The sequence below is a fragment of the Somniosus microcephalus genome, chromosome 2, assembly GCF_052327205.1.
Source record: "Somniosus microcephalus isolate GS21.2 chromosome 2, FLI_Smic_1.0, whole genome shotgun sequence".
Taxonomy (NCBI): Eukaryota; Metazoa; Chordata; class Chondrichthyes; order Squaliformes; family Somniosidae; genus Somniosus; species Somniosus microcephalus.
The window spans coordinates 386,133,453-386,155,187 of NC_140988.1; the positions used below are offsets into that span (position 1 = coordinate 386,133,453).

General features: G+C 48.2%; 1 protein-coding gene across 1 annotated transcript; it reads left to right on the forward strand.

The window, feature by feature from the left end:
• The first annotated feature begins 1,631 nt into the window (after nt 1–1,631).
• Nucleotides 1,632–20,931, forward strand: LOC147123846 (apolipoprotein L3-like). The gene is made up of 2 exons (XM_085967465.1): nt 1,632–1,694; nt 19,728–20,931. Exons 1-2 carry the CDS (start codon nt 1,632–1,634, stop codon nt 20,628–20,630), a joined length of 966 nt encoding a protein of 321 aa, XP_085823591.1. The 3' UTR covers nt 20,631–20,931.
• Nucleotides 20,932–21,735: the final 804 nt, after the last annotated feature.

A 21,735-nucleotide genomic window follows, 5' to 3' on the forward strand; every position in this document is an offset into this window, starting at 1 on the left:
CTCACCCATCCTCCTCTCTCCCGCTCTCCCCCTCCCCTCTCCCCTCTCCCCTCTCCCCTCTACCCCTCTCCCCTCTCCCCCTCACTCCCTCACTCGCTCACCCCCTCCTCGCTCCCCTCTCCCCCTCACCGCTCTCCCCCTCTCCTCTCAATCCCTCACCCCGCCTCCCCTATCCCCCTCACCCCTCACCCACTCACCCCTCACCCGCCCTCCTCTCTCCCTCTCAATTCAATTCAATTCAATTCAATTCAAATCGCTTTATTGGCATGACAAGGTACATCTTATGTTGCCAAAGCATCGAAAAACATTCATGGTTGTACACAAAAATACAGATCTATCCATACAGTGTATAAACAGATATATCCCTGAGTGTATAAATATACATTCATATAATTTGTATATACTCTTTTCTTATATTTAGTGGTTGTCCCTCTGTTTATGGCAAGCTGTAACATAGTGTGCCGCTAAGGTTACACAATTTCTCTCTTCCCCTAGTAGGCATGGGAGTTTTTGGTTGTCATTCAGATTTCTGAATTCAGGGCAACAAGATGATCCTCCTTGGCGACTTCAACGCCAGAGTTGGAAAGGACACAGACCTCTGGGGAGGTGTGATCTGCAGAGAGCGGGTAGGGAAAGCCAACTCCTCCTGACGAAATGCTTAGAACATGGCCTTGTCATAACCAACACCTTGTTCCATCAGAGAGACAAGTACAAGGCTTCATGGCAACACCCTCGCTCCAAGCACTGGCCTCTGCTGGACTACGTCATCGTCCGAGCGAGGGACCGCAAGGACATCCGCATCACCCGCGCCATGACAGGAGCTGACAACTGCTGGACAGACCACCGCCTAATCCGCTCTGTCATCTCCATCAATGTAGCCCCAAACCAGCGGCGGCAACAGAAAAAATGCCGCAGGAGAATTAACGCTGGAGCACTCAAAGACCCCGCTAAGAAAGCCCTATTCAGCCTGTGCCTCACAAACAACCTGACGACTCCCAGTGATGCAGAGACACAGAGTGCCCACAGTGTCTGGTCTGCACTCAAGGCCTCCATAATCAGCACCTGTGAAGAGACGCTCGGTCACTCCACCAGGAAGCACCAAGACTGGTTCGACGAGAATGACCAGGAGATCCAGGAGCTAATAAGCCGCAAGCGCAAGGCATTCCTGATCTGGAAACAGCAACAGAACTCGAGAGCAAGAAAGCAGCTCTACAGACACCTGAAGGCCGAGGTCCAACAAAAAACTCGCGACCTAAAGAACAGATGGTGGGTGGAGAAAGCGCAGGAGATCCAGCAGCTAGCTGACAACCACGACGTGCGTGGATTCTTTAGCGCAGTCAAGACCATCTATGGCCCAAGCACCCAAGGCCCTTCCCCACAGCGAGCCAAGAATGGAGAGGTACTCATCAAGGACAGAGAGGCAGTCAGTGCGCGCTGGAAGGAGCACTTCGAAGATCTCCTTAACCGCGACTCTGTCTTCGACATGAGTGCCCTCAACTCCATCCCACAGCATGCTGCCCGCCACCATCTCAGCACAACCCCAGCCCGGCATGAGGTTGAAAAGGCCATCCGACAACTGAAGAACAACAAGGCCTCAGGAGCAGATGGAATCCCCGCCGAGGCACTAAAGCATGGCAGAGAAGCACTACTGGCGCTGGAAAATAGACAACAATGGAGTTTGGCAGTGCTTAATGGTATGTACTTCAATGCAAGGAGTCTAGTGAATAAAGTAGATGAGCTGAGGGCACAGATAAACACGTTGGAGTATGATATTGTAGCTATTACTGAGACATGGCTGAAAGAAGGGCAGGAATGGCAGCTCAACATTCCTGGTTGCAGGGTTTTCAGATGAGATAGCGAGGGGGTTAAAAAAGGAGGGGGTCGCAATATTGGTTAAAGGAACAATTACAGCTGTGAGGAGGGATGATATGTTAGAAGGATCATCCAATGAGGGCCTATGGGTTGACCTGAAGAATAAAAAAGGGGCCCACTGCTGGGAGTGTACTATAGACCCCCGAACAGTCAGAGGGAGATAGAAGAGCAAATATGTCGGCAAATTTCTGAGAAGTGCAAAAACAATAGGGCAGTAATAGTAGGGGATTTCAACTATCCTAATATTAACTGGGCTAGAATCAGTGTAAAAGGTATAGAGGTTGCAGAATTCTTAAAATGCATTCAGGAGAACTTGTTTAGCCAGTACGTAGCAAGCCCAACAAGGGAGGGGGCGGTTCTGGACCTAGTTTCAGGGAATGAAGCTGGGCAGGTGGAAAGGGTATCAGTGGGAGAGCATTTTGGGGGTAGTGATCATAGTTCAGTTAGATTTAAGGTAGTTATGGAAAAGGACAAAGATAGACCAGGAATAAAAGTTCCCAATTTTACTAAGCCGAGATGTGATTTAGCAAAAGTGGACTGGAAACAGCTACTGTGAGGTAAATTAGTGTCAGAGCAGTGGGAGGTGTTCAAAGAGGAGATAGTGAGGGTTCAGAGCAAGTATGTTCCCTTAAAGAAAAAGGGTGGGACTCCCAAATCTAGAGCCCCCTGCATGAAAATAATAATAGGATTGGGCAGAGTCAACATGGACTTATGAAAGGGAAATTGTGTTTGACAAATCTGGTAAGAGTTTTTTGAGGTTGTAACTAGCAGAATAGATAAGGGGGAACCAGTGGATGTGGTGTATTTGGATTTTCAGAAGGCATTTGATAAGGTGCCACACAAGAGGTTATTAAACAAAATTAGGGCTCATGGGATTGTGGGTGATATAGTAGCATGGATTGAGGATTGGTTAACGGGCAGAAAACAGAGAGTAGGAATAAATAGAAACATAGAAACATAGAAGATAGGAGCAGGAGTAGGCCATTCGGCCCCTCGAGCCTGCTCCGCCATTCAATGCAATCATGGCTGATCATCCAAATTCAGTACCCTGTCCCTGCTTTCTCCCCATACCCCTTGATCCCTTTAGCCTTAAGAAATATATCCAACTCCTTCTTGAATATATTTAGTGAATTGACCTCTACTGCCTTCTGTGGCAGAGAATTCCACAGGTTCACCACTCTCTGGGCGAAGAAATTCCTCCTCATTTCTGTCCTAAATGGCCTACCCCTTATCCTTAGACTGTGACCCCTGGTTCTGGACTCACTGACCATCGGGAACATCCTTCCTGCATCTAGTCTGTCCAGTCCTGTCAGAATTTTATAAGTTTCAATGAGATCCCCTCTCATTCTTCTAAACTCCAGCAAGTTTATTTTCAGGATGGCAGGCTATAACTAGTGGGGTACCACAAGGATCAGTGCTTGGGCCTCAACTATTCACAATCTACATCAATGATTTGGATGAGGGGACCAACTAATATATCCAAGTTTGCTGATGATACAAAGCTGGGTGGGAATGTAAGTTGTGAGGAGGATGCAAGGAGACTTCAAGGGGATAGAGACAGGCTAAGTGAGTGGGCAAGAACATGGCAATTGGAATATGATGTGGAGAAATGTGAAGTTATCCACTTTGGTAGGAAAAATTGAAAAGCAGAGTATTTTTTAAATGGTGAGAGATTGGGAAATGTTGGTGTTCAGAGGGACCTGGGTGTCCTTGTACACGAATCACTGAAAGTTAACATGCAGGTACAGCAAGCAATTAGGAAAGCAAATGGTGTGTTGGCCTTTATTACAAGAGGATTTGAGAATAAGAGTAAAGATGTCTTACTGCAATTATATAGGGCCCTGGTGAGACCACACCTGGAGTATTGTGTAAAGTTTTGGTCTCCTTACCTAAGGAAGGATATACTTGCCATAGAGGGAGTGCAACGAAGGTTCACCAGACTGGTTCCTGGGGTGGGGGGATTGTCCTATGAGGAGAGATTGAGTAGACTAGGCCTATATTCTCTAGAGTTTAGAAGAATGAGAGGTGATCTCATTTAAACATACAAAATTCTTACAGGGCTTGACAGGGTAGATGCAGGGAGGATGTTTCCCCTGGCTGGGGAGTCTAGAACCAGGGGTCACAGTCTCAGAATAAGGAGTCGGCCATTTAGGACTGAGATGAGGAGAAATTTCTTCACTCAGAGGGTGGTGCATCTTTGGAATTCTCTACCCCAGAGGGCTGTGGAGGCTCAGTCGTTGAGTATATTCAAGACAGAGATCGATAGATTTTTGAATATTAAGGGATCAAGGGATATGGGGATAGTGCAGGAAGGTGGAGATGAGGTAGAAGATCAGCCATGATCTTACTGAATGGCGGAGCAGGCTCAAAGGGCCAAATGGCCGACTCCTGCTCCTATTTCTTATGTTCTTATGTTATGATGTCAAGGGGCATACAGGGTAGGATAAAGGAAGCTTTTGTCAGATACTGAGAGCTCAATACTACAGAAAGCCGAGAGGAGTATAGAAAGCGCAGGGGGGAAATTAAAAAGGAAATTAGGAAAGCAAAGAGAGGGCATGAAAAAATATTGGCAAATAAAATCGAGGAAAACCCAAAAATGTTTTATAAATACATAAGGAGCAAGAGGATAACTAAGGAAAGAGTAGGGCCTATTGGAGACCAAAAAGGTAATCTGTGTGTGGAGGTGGAAGATGTGGGTATGGTTCTTAACGAATACTTTGCATCTGTCTTCACAAAAGAGAGGGATGATGTAGACATTGTAGGTAATGAGGAAGAGTGTTAAATATTAGATGGGATAAACATAGTGAGAGAGGAAGTATTAAGGGGTTTAGCATCTTTGAAAGTAGATAAGTCGGCAGGCGTGGATGAAATGTATCCCAGGCTGTTAAGAGAAGCAATGGAGGAAATAGCAAAGGCTCTGACCATCACTTTCCAAACCTCTCTGGCTACAGGTGTGGTGCCAGAGGATTGCTAACATTGTACCATTGCTTAAAAAGGGAGAAAGGGATGGACCGAGTGATTACAGGCCAGTCAGCCTAACCTCGGTGGTGGGAAAATTATTGGAAAAAATTCTGAGGGACAGTATAAATCTACATTTAGAAATGCACGGATTAATCAGGGACAGTCAGCATGGATTTGTTAAGGGCAGGTCGTGTCTGACTAACTTGATTGAATTTTTTGAGGAGGTAACAAGGAGGGTCGATGAGGGTAGTGCGTTTAATGTAGTGTATCTGGATTTTAGCAAGGCTTTTGATAAGGTTCCACACGGCAGACTGGTCACAAAGTTAAAACCCATGGGATCCAGGACAAAGTGTCAAGTTGGATGCAAAATTGTCTCAGTGGCAGGAAACAAAGGGTAATGGTCGAAGGGTGTTTTTGTGACTGGAAGGCTGTTTCCATGGGGTTCCGCAGGACTCAGTACTGGGTCCTTTGCTTTTTGTGGTATATGTCAATGATTTGGACTAGAATGTAGGTAGTATGATTAAGAAGTTTGCAGATGATACAAAAATTGGCCGTGTGGTTGATAATGAAGAAGAAAGTTGCAGACTGCAGGAAGATATCAATGGACCGGTCAGGTGGGCAGAACAGTGGCAAATGGAATTCAGTCCGGAGAAGTGTGAGGTAATGCATTTGGGGAGGGCTAACAAGGCAAGGGAATACCCAATAAATGGTAGGACACTGAGAAGTGTAGAGGAACAGAGGGGCCTTGGACTGGAGAATTTAAGCTATGAGGAGAGATTCGATAGGCTGGGGTTGTTTTCTTTGGAACAGAGGAGGCTGAGGGGAGACTTGACTGAGGTGTATAAAATTATGAGGGGCCCAGATAGAGTGGATAGGAAGGACCTATTTCCCTTAGCAGAGGGGTCAATAACCAGGGGGGGCATAGATTTAAAGTAATTGGTAGAAGGTTTAGAGGGGAGTTGAGGAGAACTTTTTTCACCCAGAGGGTGGTGGGGGTCTGGAACTCACTGCCTGAAAGGGTGGTCGAGGCAGAGACCCTCATCACATTTAAACAGTGCTTGGATATGCACTTGAAGTGCCGTAACCTGCAGGGCTACGGACCAAGAGCTGGAAAGTGGGATTAGGCTGGATAGCTCTTTGTCGGCCGGCACAGACACGATGGGCCGAATGGCCTCCTTCCGTGCCGTAAATTTCTATGATTCTATGATTACCCTGTAATAAGGGTAGGATTGCATATTTGTTTTATGATATGGAGAGCAGTTGGGAATTGATTGAATCTCACCTTTGAAAACTTTATTGTGTTCATTTGGAAATTTCTTGTAAAATAAACCAGTTCATAACTGGCCTCATTTCACGAGTGTACTTTTTAATCTGCTTTCCAAAAAGATAGGAGAAAGCATGTGGCACGCAAGATCATAATATCAAGAACACCCAATGTGGGTCACGCCATTGGAGAGTAAAATGTAGGCCCATGAGTTTGTATCGTGCCCTCTTCCTCCTGATATATGAACCTAATAGCTGGGCTGAGGGGCAGTAACACAGTAATCAGTGGTATCTGCATGCTATGTACCATTGTCTGAGCTGTTGGGGTGTAACATGAGGATTGTAGCTTCTCTCCTCTTCTTGGGCAGTCCCTCGGAACCGAGGATGACTTGCTTCCACACTAAAAATGAGTTCTCAGGTGACTGATGAGTCCAATGTGGGACCTACAGTCTCTGTCACAGGTGGGGCAGACGGTGGTTGAAGGGGCGGGTGGCTGGGGTGCTTGGGTTGACGTGCGCTCCTTCCGCTGTTTGCACTTGGCTTCCACTTGCTCCTGGTGAAGAGACTCGAGCTGTTCGGCACCTTCCCGGATGCTTCTCCTCCACTTTGTGCGGTCTTGGGCCAGGGATTCCCAGGTGTCGGTGGAGATGTTACACTTTTTCAAGGAGGCTTTGAGGGTGTCTTTGAAGCGTTTTCTCTGCCCACCTGGGGCTTTCCTGCCATGTCGGAGCTCCGAGTAGAGCGCTTGTTTTGGGAGTCTCGTATCGGGCATGCGGACGATGTGACCGTCCATCGGAGCTGATCGAGCGTGGCCAAAGCTTCGATGCTGGGGATGTTGGCCTGAGCGAGAACACTGATGATGGTGCGCCTATCCTGCCAATGGATTTGCAGGATCTTGTGGAGGCAGCGTTGGTGGTACCTCTCCAGTGCTTTGAGGTGCCTGCTGTACATGGTCCATGTCTCTGAGGCATACAGGAGGGTGGGTATCACTGCTGCTCTGTAGACCATGAGCTTGGTGCCAGGTTTGAGGTCCTGGTCTTCAAACACTCTCTTCCTCAGGCGACCAAAGGCTGCACTGGCACACTGAAGACGGTGTTGGACTTCGTCATCGACGTCTGCCCTTGTTGACAGTAGGCTCCTAAGGTATGGAAAGTGGTCCACGTTGTCCAAGACCTTGTCGTACATTTTGATAATCGGGGGGCAATACTGAGTGGCGGGGGCAGGTTGGTAGAGGACCTTTGTCTTATGGATGTTTAGTGTAAGGCCCATGCTCTCGTATGCTTCGGTGAAGGTGTTAACGATGGTTTGGAGTTCGACCTCAGAGTGTGCGCAGCCGCAAGCGTCATCTACATATTGTAATTCGACAACAGAGGATGGGACGACCTTGGATCTGGACTGGAGGCAACGGAGGTTGAACAGTTTGTTCTGTAAATTAGCTCCACTCCAGCGGGGAGCTTACTGAGGGTGAGCTGGAGCATTGCAGCCAGGAAGATCGAGAAGAGCGTTGGTGCGATGACACAGCCTTGCTTGATCCCGGTCCATACGTGAATTGGGTCTGTGGTGGATCCGTTGGTCAGGATCACGAGGATTATAGTACAATGATCAGAACTGAGGAGTGTAACACATCAGCCTGTGGTATGGTTATGTTATGCTTTCTTTAATTTGTTCTTGGGATGTGGGGAACGCCGACAATGCCGCATTTATTGCCCATTCCTGGTTTTCCTTAGAAAGTGGGAACTTTCTCTCTCTCTGCTGCATTCTTTGTGCTGATGCTGCTTCCACAACGGTGTCAGGTACGTAATTCCCGATCGAGTCACACACCATCCTGACTGGACAGATATTGTGTTCCCCTCATTAACCCAGAGAGAATGAAGGAACTGCAACATGTGTCCACCTCACAATGGTGTGTGACTTGGTGGATAACCTGAAGGTGATGGTGTCCCCATGATCACATAACGATACAGCTCAATTTTTACCCCAACACCTTTATTCGTGTAAATGGTTTGACAATAATTGAGGTCTTCTACAAAGTGATGCCTAGCTTTATTCTCTGCTATATCTGTGTTAGCCTAAAGTCAATCATTGTAATTGCTTACCGAATATGTGGAAAGACTTTTATCGCTCTAATGACAGAAACTATCATATCACTGTCGACAGGTTCATTTACAGGAACATATTCATTTAAAAACAAAGATAAACAGAAGCAAGATGGCAGACCAAATACCATCCAGTACCCATGGAGACTGGAGCATCCGTGATATTTCCATTAAAACAACAGTGCCTGAAGTCATTGTAACACCTCGATTGCCAGTTTGGTGGTTGGTGTCAAAATCAACAATCATCAGAATATTGCTCACATTATCCGACCGTACTGCTAAATATGGTTTGGATTGCAATCACAATATTAATCCTCTCAGTAACCCATTCTTAGGGCTTGCGGGAAATGTTTGGAAGTGATTGGAATCGAGCACCTCCGCCAATCTTCCATTTAAATGCAAACGGATGGGTCAGGGAGGGATGTGCTCGGGACACAGGCACCTGTTTCCTTTGCTCAGTTACCTGCTAACCTATTTACCAATGTGCTCTGCTTACAGGTTAAGGCTACCTGCAATCACTGGGAGAGGACAGCAAGTTGGCCAGCCCCACTGGAGCAGAAGTCAACGTATCGAGGGCTCACCCTCCCTTTCTTCTCCCTCAGTCGTTGAACGTGCTGTTGCCTCACAAACCTGTTGTTGAGGTGTCGGGAAGCAAGGGGGAAGATAGTGGTATAAGAACATAAGAAATAGGAGCAGGAGGAGGCCATTCGGCCCCTCGAGCCTGCTCTGCCATTTAATGAGATCATGGCTGATCTGATCTTGGGCTCCGCTCCATTTCCCTGCCCGCTCCCCATAACCCATCACTCTCTTATTGTTCAAAAATCCACCTTAAATATATTCAATGACCCAGCCTCCACAGCTCTCTGGGGCAAAGAATTCCACAGATTCACTACCCTCTGAGAGAAGAAATTCCTCCTCATCTCCGTTTTAAATGGGCGACCCCTTATTCTGAAACTATGCCCCCTCGTTCTAGATCCCCCCACGAGGGGAAACACCCTCCCAGCATCTACCCTGTCGAGCCCCCTCAGAATCTTATATGTTTCAATAAGATCACCTCTCATTCTTCTAAACTCCAATGATTATAGGCCCAGCCTGCTCAACCTTGCTTCATAAGTCAAGTATGTGAAGAGCTCCATAATAAATCCATTTAATTTTATTTGTATGTGGTGTGACTTTGGGTAGTCTTGAAAGGTTCTTAGTGATAGTTTGGAACAGGAGCATGGCAAGTTTAATCCACATCTTTGGCTACTTTCTCACAACCCCCACCCCCTACCCCTCTTCCAATAGGATAGCTAGAGAAATATCTATATTTTAAGAAGATAGAACATGTTCAGGGAACTATAGACCAGTCATCTTAACATTGGTGGTAGGAAAGATAATGGAATCCCTACAAAATGTAGGGGGTGGTGTTTGGGGTCAGCTTTGCCTCTGACTTATGAGTGGTTCGAATCGCTCCCACTCCCTTGGTTCTAGACCTGGGACTTATTTGGAGGCTGTAATGAAATTGCAGCAGACAACTGAATTTTGGTGAAAGAACTTTGATCTTTATTTGAGAAAGAAAATACACAACACAATAATCTTAACACTCTAAATTGGGGGAGCACTTTGGAATATACGAGGGAAAATAACAATAGACAGAATAATTCACCCCTCCCAATCCCACTTCACTAGCTAAGTTGGGCTCCAGAGGACCAGGGATAATGCTTACCAAATGAATCCTTGACAGTTGAGCTGGTTCGCGGTTTCGGGGTTCGCTGGATGTGTTGGTTGGTGCCTGCTGTACCCCGGACACGGTAGAGGACTTCAACTGCATGTCTGGTGATGTTCTGGATCGCTGACACTGTTGAGAACTTCTGTAGAAAACTGGTGCTTCCAGAAAGAGAGCACTCCTGTTGCTTCCAGAGAGAGAGAACTGCTTTTCTGAACTGACTGCTGAACTCTGTAGAGAGAGAGAACTGCTTGAACTGCTCCTTGATGATTTCCTTGATGAACTCCCCTCGATGAACTAACTGCTTTCTTGTAAAAAACAGGCCTCCAATTATATTATTCGAGGCCTGCTAATCTTCGTGCCAGGAGGACAAAGGGATTAATTAAGAAAGGGAAAATAGAATATGAGAGTAAGCTTGCAGAGAACATAAAAACTGACTGTAAAAGCTTTTATAGATATGTGAAGAGAAAAAGATTGGTGAAGTCAAGCGTAGGTCCCTTGCAGTCAGAATCAGGGGAATTTATAATGGGGAACAAAGAAATGGCGGACCATTTAAATACATATTTTGGTTCTGTCTTCACAAAGGAGGACACAAATAACCTCCCAGAGATGTCGGGGAACATAGGGTCTGATGAAAGGGAGGAACTGAAAGAAATCAGTATTTGTAGGGAAATGGTGTTAGGGAAATTGATGGGATTGAAGGCTGATAAATCCCCAGGGCCTGATAATCTACATCCTAGGGTACTTAAGGAAGTGGCCCTAGAAATAGCAGATGCATTGCTGATCATCTTCCAACATTCGATGGAATCTGGAACAGTACCCATGGATTGGAGGGTAGCTAATGTTACCCCACTATTCAAAAAAGTTGGTAGAGAGAAAATGGGGAATTATAGACCGGTAAGCCTGACATCGGTAGTAGGGAAAATGCTAGAGTCCATTATAAAAGATGTAATAGCAGAGCACTTGGAAAACAGTGACAGGATCGGACAAAGTCAACATGGATTTACAAAAGGTAAATCGTGCTTGACTAATCTACTGGAATTTTTTGAGGATGTAACTGGTAAAATAGATAAGGGAGAACCAGTGGATGTGGTGTATTTGGACTTTCAGAAGGCTTTTGATAAGGACCCGCATAAGAGATTAGTGTGTAAAGTTAAGGCACATGGGATTGGCAGCAAGGTATTTGTTGTATCCATGTGTTAATGAAGACACGGAATGCAGGAGTTGGTTTACATGTGTTTACTGGACAAAGTCTGGAGGTGAACTAAAAGATACAAAACACGATACAGGCTTATATAGCCCGAGTGGCCATTACCGGCATTACAGTACACAGGGGCTCTTAAAGGCACATACACCACAATTCCTCCCCTTTTAGACAACCAGTACATAACATTTTAAGTAATTGTTATTTAACATGTTTACAAGAACAATAATCTACATATTGCTGCAGTTAATCAATTATAAGTCAGTCTCTCTGGAGGCTTCCTGACTCGGTCCGGATAACGCCTCGGTGGTGTAGTAGTTTTCGGTGGTGTAGTAGGTTCTTTTGGCAAGGTCGATTCGGCTGGAATGACAGTGTCTGGTTCATCTGGTTCTAGCATCACCGGATCGGAGGTAGAGACTATGGGTATCTCTGCTTCATCATCAGGTGTATAGAGTTGTGGTGTAGGTTGTCCCTTTTCGGATGAATCTATGATCTGGTCAGCATGGCGCCTTATTATGCTTTCTCTAATGTCCACGGTATACATCAGCGGTCCTAGTCATGTGCAAATAGTTCCAGGCTGCCATTTCTCGGTACGGTAGTCCCGGGCCAAAACTTCTTGACCTATCTGGAAGGTTCTAGTTGGCCTTTCATTCATGCCTTGAAATTGCCGGTTCTCTACGTCCCTTCTGATGTTTGGCTTGATCAAATCCAGCCGGCATCTTAGTCTTCTATTGAAAAACATCATGGCGGGAGTCTGGTTTGTAACCATATGTGTTGAATTCCTGTATGAAATATGAAAATGCATCCAGGAGAACTTTTTTAGCCAGTATGTAGCAAGCCCAACAAGGGAGGGGGCGGTTCTGGACTTAGTTTTAGGGAATGAAGCTGGGCAGGTAGAAGGCGTATCAGTGGGGGAACATTTTGGTGCTAGTGACCATAATTCTCTTAGATTTAAGGTAGTTATGGAAAAGGACAAGGATAGACCAGGGATAAAAATTCTAAATTGGGGAAAAGCAAATTTTGCTAAGCTCAGAGGGGATTTAGCCATAGTGGACTGGAAACAGCTACTTGAAGGTAAATCAGTGTCAGAGCAGTGGGAGGCATTCAAGGAGGAGATCCGGAGGGTTCAGACCAAATATGTGCCCTTAAAGAAAAAAGGTGGGACTAACAAATCTAGAGCCCCCTGGATGTCTAGGGACATACAGGGTAGGATAAAGAAAAGAAGGGAGGCGTATGACAGATACCGAGGGCTAAATACTCCAGAATCTTTAGAGTGCAGGAAGTGCAGGGGTGCAATTAAAAAGGATATTAGGAAAGCAAAGAGAGAGCATGAAAAATTCTTGGCAAGTAAAATCAAGGAAAACCCAAAGATGTTTTATGAATATATTAAGAGTAAGAGGATAACTAAAGGAAGGGTAGGGCCCATTAGAGATCATGAGGGTAATCTGTGTGTGGAGGCGGGAGACGTCGGTAGGGTTCTTAATGAATACTTTGTGTCTGTTTTCACAAAGGAGAGGGGCGAAGCAGACATTGCTATCGGGGAGGAGTGTGAAATATTAGATGAAATAAACAGTGAGAGAGGAAGTATTAAGGGATTTAGCAGCTTTAAAAGTGGATAAATTCCCAGGCCCGGATGAAATGTATCCCAGGCTGTTAAGCGAAGCAAAAGAGGAAATAGCAGAGGCCGTGACCATCATTTTTCAATCCTCTCTGGCTTCAGGTGTGCTGCCGGAGGGCTGGAGGACTGCTAATGTGGTACCCTTGTTTAAAAAGGGAGAAAAGGATAGACCGAGTAATTACAGGCCAGTCAGCCTAACCTCGGTGGTGGGAAAATTATTGGAAAGAATTCTGAAGGACAGGATAAATCTTCATTTAGAAAGACACGGATTAATCAAGGATAGTCAGCATGGATTTGTTAAGGGAAGGTTGTGTCTGACAAACTTGATTGAATTTTTTGAGGAGGTAACAAGGAGGGTAGATGAAGGTAGCGCATTTGATGTAATGTATATGGACTTTAGCAAGGCTTTTGATAAGGTTCCACATGGCAGACTGGTCACAAAGTTAAAAGCCCATGGGATCCAGGGCAAAGTGTCAAGTTGGATTTATAACTGGCTTGGAGACAGGAAGCAGAGGGTAATGTCTGATGGGTGTTTTTGTGACTGGAAAGTTGTTTCCAGTGGGGTTCCGCAGGGCTCAGTACTAGGTCCCTTGTTTTTTGTGGTATATATCAATGATCTAGACTTGAATATAGGGGGTATGATTAAGAAGTTTGCAGGTGATATTAAAATCAGCTGTGTGGTTGATACTGAAGAAGGAAGCTGTAGACTGCAGGAAGATATCAATAAATTGGTCAGGTGGGCAGAACAGTGGCAAATGGAATTCAATCTGGAGAAGTGTGAGGTAATGCATTTGGGGAAAGCTAACAAGGAAAGGGAATACACATTAAATGGTAGGACACTGAGTAGTGTAGAGGAACAAAGGGACCTTGGAGTGCATGTCCACAGATCCCTGAAGGTAGCAGGCCAGGTAGATAAGGTGGTTAAGAAGGCGTACAGAATGCTTGCCTTTATTAGCCGTGGCATAGAATACAAGAGCAGGGGGGTTATGCTTCAACTGTATAAAACACTAGTTATGCCTCAGCTAGAGTACTGCGTGCAGTTCTGGTCACCACATTACAGGAAAGATGTGATTGCACTAGAGAGGGTACAGAGGAGATTTACAAGGATGTTGCTGGGAGTAGAGAATCTTAGCTATGAGGAAAGACTGGATAGGCTGGGTCTGTTTTCCTTGGAACAGAGGAGGCTGAGGGGAGACCTTATTGAGGTGTATAAAATTATAAGTGGCATAGATAAAGTGGATAGAAAGGACTTATTTCCCTTAGCAGAGGGGTCAAAAACCAGGGAGCACAGATTTAAAGTAATTGGTGGAAGGTTTAGAGGGGATTTGAGGGGAAATTTCTTCACCCAGAGGGTTGTGGGGGTCTGGAACTCACTGCCTGAAAGGGTGGTAGAGGCAGGAACCCTAATCACATTTAAAAAGTACTTGGATGTGCACTTGGGATGCTCTAACCTGCAGGGCTACGGACCAAGAGCTGGGAAGTGGGATTAGGCTGGATAGCTCTTTGTTGTCTGGTGCTGACACGATGGGCAGAAATGGCCTCCTTCCATGCTGTAACTTTCTATGGAAAAAATAAATTTGACACCGAGCCAGATAAGGAGATATTAGGGCAGATAGCCTCAGCAACTGAAGGCACGGCCACCAATGGTGGAGTGATTACAATCAGGGATGCTCAAGAGGGCAGAATTCGAGGTGCGCAGATACCTCGGGGTGGGTTGTGGATCTGGAGGAGATTACAGAGATAGGGAGTACAATGGTTTCTTTTATCAATACTGCCACTTCCTGGGGGTATATGTGCACAAATCGTTGAAGGTGGCAGGGCAGGTTGAGAAAGTGGTTAAAAAAGCATACGGGATCCTGGGCTTCATAAATAGAGGCATTGAGTACAAAAGCAAGGCAGTTATGATGAACCTTTATAAAACACTGGTTCGGCCTCAACTGGAGTATTGTGTCCAATTCTGGGCACCGCACTTTAGGAAGGCTGTGAAGGCCTTAGAAAGGGTGCAGAAAAGATTTACAAGAATGGTCCAAGGATGAGGGACTTCAGTTATGCGGATAGACTGGAGAAGCTGGGGTTGTCCTCCTTGGAGCATAGAAGCTTGAGAGGGGATTTGATAGAGGTGTTCAAAATCACGAGGGGTCTAGACAGTAGATAGAGAGAAACTGTTCCCATTGGCGGAAGGGTCGAGAACCAGGAGGACACAGATTTAAGGTGATTGGCAGAAGAACCAAAGGCGACATGAGGAAAATCATTTTTACGCAGCGAGTGGTTAGGATCTGGAATGCACGGCCTGAAAGGGCGGTGGAGGCAGATTCAATCACGGATTTCAAAAGGGAATTGGATAAGTACCTGAAGGAAAAAATTTTGCAGGGCTCCGGGGAAAGGGCGGGGGAGTGGGACTAGCTGAGGTGCTCTTGCAGAGAGTCGGCACAGGCTCGACGGGCTGAATGGCCTCCTTCTGTGCTGTAACCATTCTATGATTCTACAACAGTGACTACACTTCAAAAGTACTTCATTGGATGTGAAGCGCTTCGGGAGGTTGTGGTCCTGAAGTGGTGAAAGGCGCTATAGAAATGCAAGTTGGTTCTTTCTTACCTCAGCAGAAATCAGAGATCTCTCCTGGGACTGGGTTGTCTGCATGACCCTGAACCATGCTTCACTGAATTCCCACCCTTTTTCCACCCATCCCGAATTCCGATCATCGTGGGCGCTATGTATTATTCCGCTATGCATAAGAACATAAGGACATAAGACGTAGGAGCAGGAGTCGGTCATTCGGCCCCTCGAGCCTGCTCCCCCATTCAATAAGATCATGGCTGATCTGATCTTGGCCTCAAACTTCACTTCCATCCCCGCTCCCCATAATCCTTGACTCCCTTACTATTCAAAAATCCGTCTATCTCCACCTTAAACAAGGGAAATAGCGCACAAGATGTATTTTCCTCCATCTGTGTCCCTGTCGGCCAGCTTCGTGATCAGCCGTCGGGAAGGATTTGAAATTTAAAAGGCTGGTTTTGAAACCAATCAAAGCAGGAAATGCTGAGTTTGAGCAATGTCCCTCCCACCAGCTGAGTCAGGCACTGCAAATAACATGGGCACCCAGCTTGCGATATGCAAATATCCCTGACCCTGAGCTCTGAGACAAGCTGGGGTGGGACAGCTTAATCCAAGTCCACCCCCGAAAGGCCTCCCTCTGAATTCTAGCTGTAGACCCTCCACATGGTTCACACCCAAACCGCACGTCTGGAGTTAACAGGCTCATACTTCCGCAATTACAATTTCTCCTTCAGGAGATCTATACATTGATGCTCGTACCAGCTGACTTATACAGATACTAGCTGGGGGCCCGGCGTTGCCAAGGCTTTTTTGTAAAACGGCAGTTTACAAGGTCGCGCGGTTTACGACCGGCCACTGCCGTTCCCCCACTCTGTGTCTCAGGCCAAGCAGTTGTCAGGCCCAGCCCGAGTGACCCCAACTCACCTCCCGCTCCGACGGGCCGCCGCAGCTGCCCCACTCGCTGTTGAATAAAAGCAGTGAAAAAAATGGCGGCTACATTTCGGGAGGCTGCAGGATTAGGTCCCGCCCACATACTGTAGGATTGGTCAACCATCACGTCACTCAACGCTAATGAGCGGTAGGATTGGTCAGCCGCTAATGAGCGGATTTTTGAAGGTTTTTTGTATACTGTCCGAACAATTTTTGTCTGACCAAAAAGTAAATATGCCTATGACACTCTGCTAATTATAAGCTTTCTTTTGATATAACATATGTGTAGGTACGCTCTATAACTTTTGAGTGTATAGCGGACATACACACAGACAGACAGACAGACAGCACTATCCTTTTATATATATATATATATAGCTGAAGTGCCCGGCGGTGCCGAGGGTCTTTTGAGGGGATGTTGTTGTTGGAAGAGAGAGAGAGAGCGACTGGGGGGAAGAGAGAGAGCGACTGGGGGGAAGAGAGAGAGCGACGGGGGGAAGAAAGAGAGCGACTGGGGGGAAGAGGGGGGGAAGGGGAAGAGGGGGGAAGGGGAGGGGGGGAAGAGGGGGGGAAGGGGGGAGGGGAGGAGGGGAGGGGGGAGGGAAGGGGAGGGGGAAGGGGGGGAGGGGAGGCAAGGGGAGGAGGGAGGGGAGGGGAGGGAGGAGGGGGGAGGGGAGGGATGGGGGGAGGGGAGGGGAGGGGGTGAGGGGAGGGAGGGGAGGAGGGGCGGTGCGAGGGGGGGAGGGGGCAGGAGGGGGGGAGGGGATGGGGGAGGGGGAGGGGGAGGGGGGAGGGGAAGGGGAGGGGGGAGGGGGGAGGAGGGGGAGAGGGGGGGAGTCCCCGAACCCCACCCCCCGATGACCCTGAGCCCCGCCCCCCGTTGTCCTCGAGCCCTGCCCCCCGCCCCCCGATGTCCTGAGCCCCACCCTCCCGAGGCCCGATCTCACGAGGCCCGATCTCCCGAGCCCCGCGCCCCGCCCCTGATCTCCCGAGCGCCGATCTCCCGAGGCCCGATCTCCCGAGCCCCGCCCCACCCCGATCTCCCGAGGCTCGCTCCCCGATCTCCGGAGGCCCGATCTCCCGAGCCCCCCCCCCCGCCCGAGCCGGCTTTAATAGCAGAGAGAGAGACGCCGCCGCTCAACCTATCGTGTGAGGCCCGGCCGGACTCAAGTCGCGCGCGCTGACTCCTGCCCCACCCGCCTTTACTAACATGGCGGCGGTGGCGACGCTCGGCTCAGGCCCGCCCCCTCCAGCCTTCACAAAGATGGCGGAGATCGTGAGCCGCTTGTTCAGCGCGGCGGGAGGTGCCTAGCTCGGGCGTGGCTGGGCAACAGAGGCCCAAGCTTAGAGGCCTGGAAAAATGGTTAAAGGTAGGAATATTCTAGATGTTACAGAAAAGATTTATAAATTAATTAACTTTTTTTAAAAAACAATTTGTGTCTTAAAAGCGACTTTTTTTTTTGCTGGAAATGTAGATTTGAAAAGAAACACGCAGAAAGCGGGAAAAAGAAATGAAAAGTTTGGAATCAAGATGGCGGCGACTCACCTCGGTTCAGAACGATAAGGCCCGCCCATACACGCACCGATTGGTCGACCGTCAGGTCACCGAAGCATAGGATTGGTCAATCGTCCCGTCACTCGACTCTAGGAGGGCTCGCCCGCAAGCGCCAGGATCCCGCCCCCGCCACACAGCGATTGGTCGACCGTCGGGTCGCTCGACCGTACGATTGGGCGACCTCGACTTCACTCGATGCTAATGAGCTGATAATGAGCGGAATGTTGAATGTTTTTTGGATACCGCGGGCGCAATTTTTGTCTGGCCAAAACGTAAATACACTTATGACGGTTCTGGAATCGTAAGCTTTCTTTCGATGTAACACACGTGTAGGTACGCTCTATAACTTTCGAATTTATTCAATACAGACAGACAGACAGACAGACAGACAGACAGACGGAATGACAGACAGACAGATCGACCGCTTTATATATATACGGCTGAAAATTCAGTAGCCTTAGCGCCTCATTTGAGGCGCTAGAGGGCCTTGCGCCGGAGTTATGGCCAGTAGTGAAATTCCCTGGGGCCCTAAATCGGCGTTGCTCTGGTAGCGCTGCACCGGCACCGATGACGTCATCGGTGTGCGCAGCGTCCCGGTTGCCGTGGTAACCCACCCAAACTCCGAAATTGAGTTGCGGCCGCCTCGCCCGTGGCAGCCGCAACCAGCGTTTTGTCAGAGGTGCCTTACTGCAGTTAGTGCCGGCGCATTAAAGGCCCCGCGGCGGCCAGCCGCTTTCCCGCCGGCCGCCTGCCCGCAGCTCCCTCCCCGGACTTCTCTCCCCCACGCCCCCCCGGAACAGATGCAAGCCCGGCACTTGTCCGAGGTGCCGGGCTCATTTTTAAGCAGATTTGCGCGGGCCGCGGCCGGGTGCAGGCAGCTCCTCCTTAACGGAAGGAGGAGGCCTGCACTTCCCCAGCCTGCCGCACCGCATCGGGTGCCGCAGCGCCGGAATTGCGGCGCGAAACGGCAGTTAGCGCCCTTTTCCAGGCGCTAAGACCCTTCAGTAGCGCCGGCAGCCGTTTGGGCGCGGCGCCACTGAATTTTTGGCGCGCGCAGGGGACTTAGCGCCAGCACTAATTTCCGGCGCTAAAGCCCTGGCTAAGCCAAAACCCAATTTCTAGGCCATAGATTATAAAGATATGGCCAGATAATCTGTTTTAGTGATGTTGGTTGAGGAATAAATATTAACCCAGGACACCGGGGAGAACTCCCCTGCTCTTCTTCGAAATAGTGGCCATGGGATCTTTTACATCCACCTGAGAGAGCAGGCGGAGTCTCGGTTTAACGTCTCATCTGAAGGACGGCACCTGACAGGGCAGAACCATCTGAGTACTGCACTGGAGTGTCGGCCTAGATTTTAAGCTCAAGTCTCTGGAGTGGAATGTGTGCCCACGAACTTCTAACTCTGAGGCGAGAGTGATATCGCTGAGCTGACACAGCTAGAGGGTTCCAATCTGTGTCAACAAGGACTGCAAAGAGGTCCCGATCACAGAGAAAGCTACAGATGAGCCAGGTCATTAACCCACTAACCTAACTTCCCCTTTTTACCATCAATATGATCCCTTCAATTGCCATCCATTTTAGGCGAATCAAGGGATATGTGGATTGGGCGGGAAAGTGGAGTTGAGGTCGAAGGTCAGCCATGATCTTATTGAATGGCGGAGCAGGCTCGAGGGGTTGTATGGCCGATTCCTGCTCCTAATTCTTTTGTTCCCCTTACATTGCCATCTATTTGCCCCATTCAATTGTCATTCTTTTCCTCTTCAATGGTCACCTACTTCTCCCTGTTATTGCCATTCATTGTCCCTCTTCAATTGCTATTCATTCACCTCCGCCCCACACCTACCCAAGATGGCTGCTACTGTATTGGACTGGGCACTCTGTCCTCTCGGGACCCTGGTTGGTAAAAAAAAAATCAGTTTGTGCTGTTTCAGTAAATGTGTGACTTGTGAAATGACTTGAGATTAAACGAGTTTACAATCTTCACAGGGAACAGCTGAAAACTGAACTGGAAAAGCGAGCCGAGGATTGCCGCGTGTTTGTGAAGCAGTTCCCAGATTGGAGAGACCAGATTAATGGACACGTAAAGGAACTGCAAGAGATTGCAGACAGCATTGATGACTATCACAGGGGCACCACCATCGCCAATGTCACAGGGTCTTCAGCGGCCGTCGCAGGCGGGCTCCTGTCCATCTCGGGAATATTGGCAAGTCCTTTCACGCTAGGCACCTCGTTAGGTCTCAGTGCTGTGGGAGCCGGGATAAGTGCGACCGGTACCGCCGCCAATCTTACAGCGGGCATCGCCGAAAGTATATCACAGTCCAACAGACAGAAAAGAGTTGATGAAATCATAGAACAATATAACAACCTCTGTAGAGACATGTCAGAGTATCTGAACGAGGTCTACAGTGCCATTAAATCCTGGAGCCATAACCTGCGGGTAGAAATCAGGAGACACAAGTCTAGTGAAGACATGTCAGACTTCCTCAACGAAGCCTGCAGCGCAGCTCAGTGCAGTGAGACCGATGCAGAAGATCCAGTTCGAGGGGAGCCGAGGAGCCTTTCAGCATCTGACCCAGACACTCTGGTAACGGCAGCGAGCCGGGGAACCGCCAACATCAAAGAGCTGTTTTCCGGATCCATTCCCCTGCTGTCCGCCGTCACCAGAGTTATTTCAGGAATCTTTACAGCCATCCTGGTGGTGAGCAACATCTACTCCATAACAAAGAATTCCATCGACCTCAGCAATGGGAGCAAGACGGAGGTTGCTAAAACCATATGGGGTGTGGCTGTGAAGATGGAAGATGAGTTAATGGCCTATGAAGACATTGCCGAATTTCTGAGCCTAGTTTTAAAGGTAGATTGAGTCACCCTGGAGGGGCTCTACCAGTCTGCGGCTGTGACTCCAGCAGGTCAGCCAACTCACCCCCTCTGGTGTGTTCACCCTTTCACTGGGGGTTGGGCTGGAGTTAGAGCAAGAGACTGATCGAACCCCCGCAGAACCTCAAGCTCGATGTGCTAATGGGTGGGTTTTAGTTGTGTTTGACTCTCTGACCAATTATTCTCTCTCTTAGGCAGTCCCTCGGAACCGAGGATGACTTGCTTCCACATTAAAAATGAGTTCTCAGGTGACTGAGTCCAATGCGGGACCTGCAGTCTCTGTCACAGGTGGTGCAGACGGTGGTTGAAGGGGCGGGTGGGTGGGGGGCTTGGGTTGACGTGCGCTCCTTGCGCTGCCTGCGCTTGGCTTCCGCTTGCTCCCGGCGAAGAGACTCGAGGTGTTCGGCGCCTTCCTCGATGCTTCTCCTCCACTTTGTGCGGACTTGGGCCAGGGATTTCCAGGTGTCGGTGGGGATGTTACACTTTTTCAAGGAGGCTTTGAAGGTGTCCTTGAAGCATTTCCTCCACACACCTGGGGCTCTCTTGCTGTGTCGGAGCTCCGAGTAGAGCGCTTGTTTTGGGAGTTGAACTGATTGAGCGTGGTCAAAACTTCAATGCTGAGGATGTTGGACCGAGCAAGAATACTGACATTGGTGCGCCTATCCTGCCAATGGATTTGCAGGATCTTGCGGCGGCATTGGTGGTACCTCTCCAATTATTACAATGGGGTAGTCGGGCAAATATTTCAACTGTTTTTACCAATTTAGCACCAGACAAAAAATGACCAAGCGACTGTTGGTTAGGGGTACTTAATGCCAGTTCACACGTTCCCATTTCTAGTCACATTACACCCTACAATACAGATGTAGTAAATGAGCAAAAGCTTCAAGACAGCTGACACAAGCTCAACCACCCACCCCCACCCCCCAAAAAAACCTAACAACTCAAAAATGGTCTTGGCATAAGATGAGGAAGGCCAATTGACCCATCTTAATTCATCTATCCCGAAAAACCCTTAAATGATTCCAGGGTTTTTGCTTCCACTGCTCTATTGGAAAATCATTCAATATGTTGATCAATCTCTGTGTGTG

What these genes read in the sequence shown, in the direction of transcription:
- LOC147123846 (XM_085967465.1), top strand. Translation starts at nt 1,632, where the DNA reads ATGGCAGAGAAGCACTACTGGCGCTGGAAAATAGACAACAATGGAGTT. An exon ending in GAGTTTGGCAGTGCTTAATG is followed by an intron (nt 1,695 to 19,727) that starts GTATGTACTTCA and finishes AAATGACTTGAG; the next exon opens with ATTAAACGAGTTTACAATCT.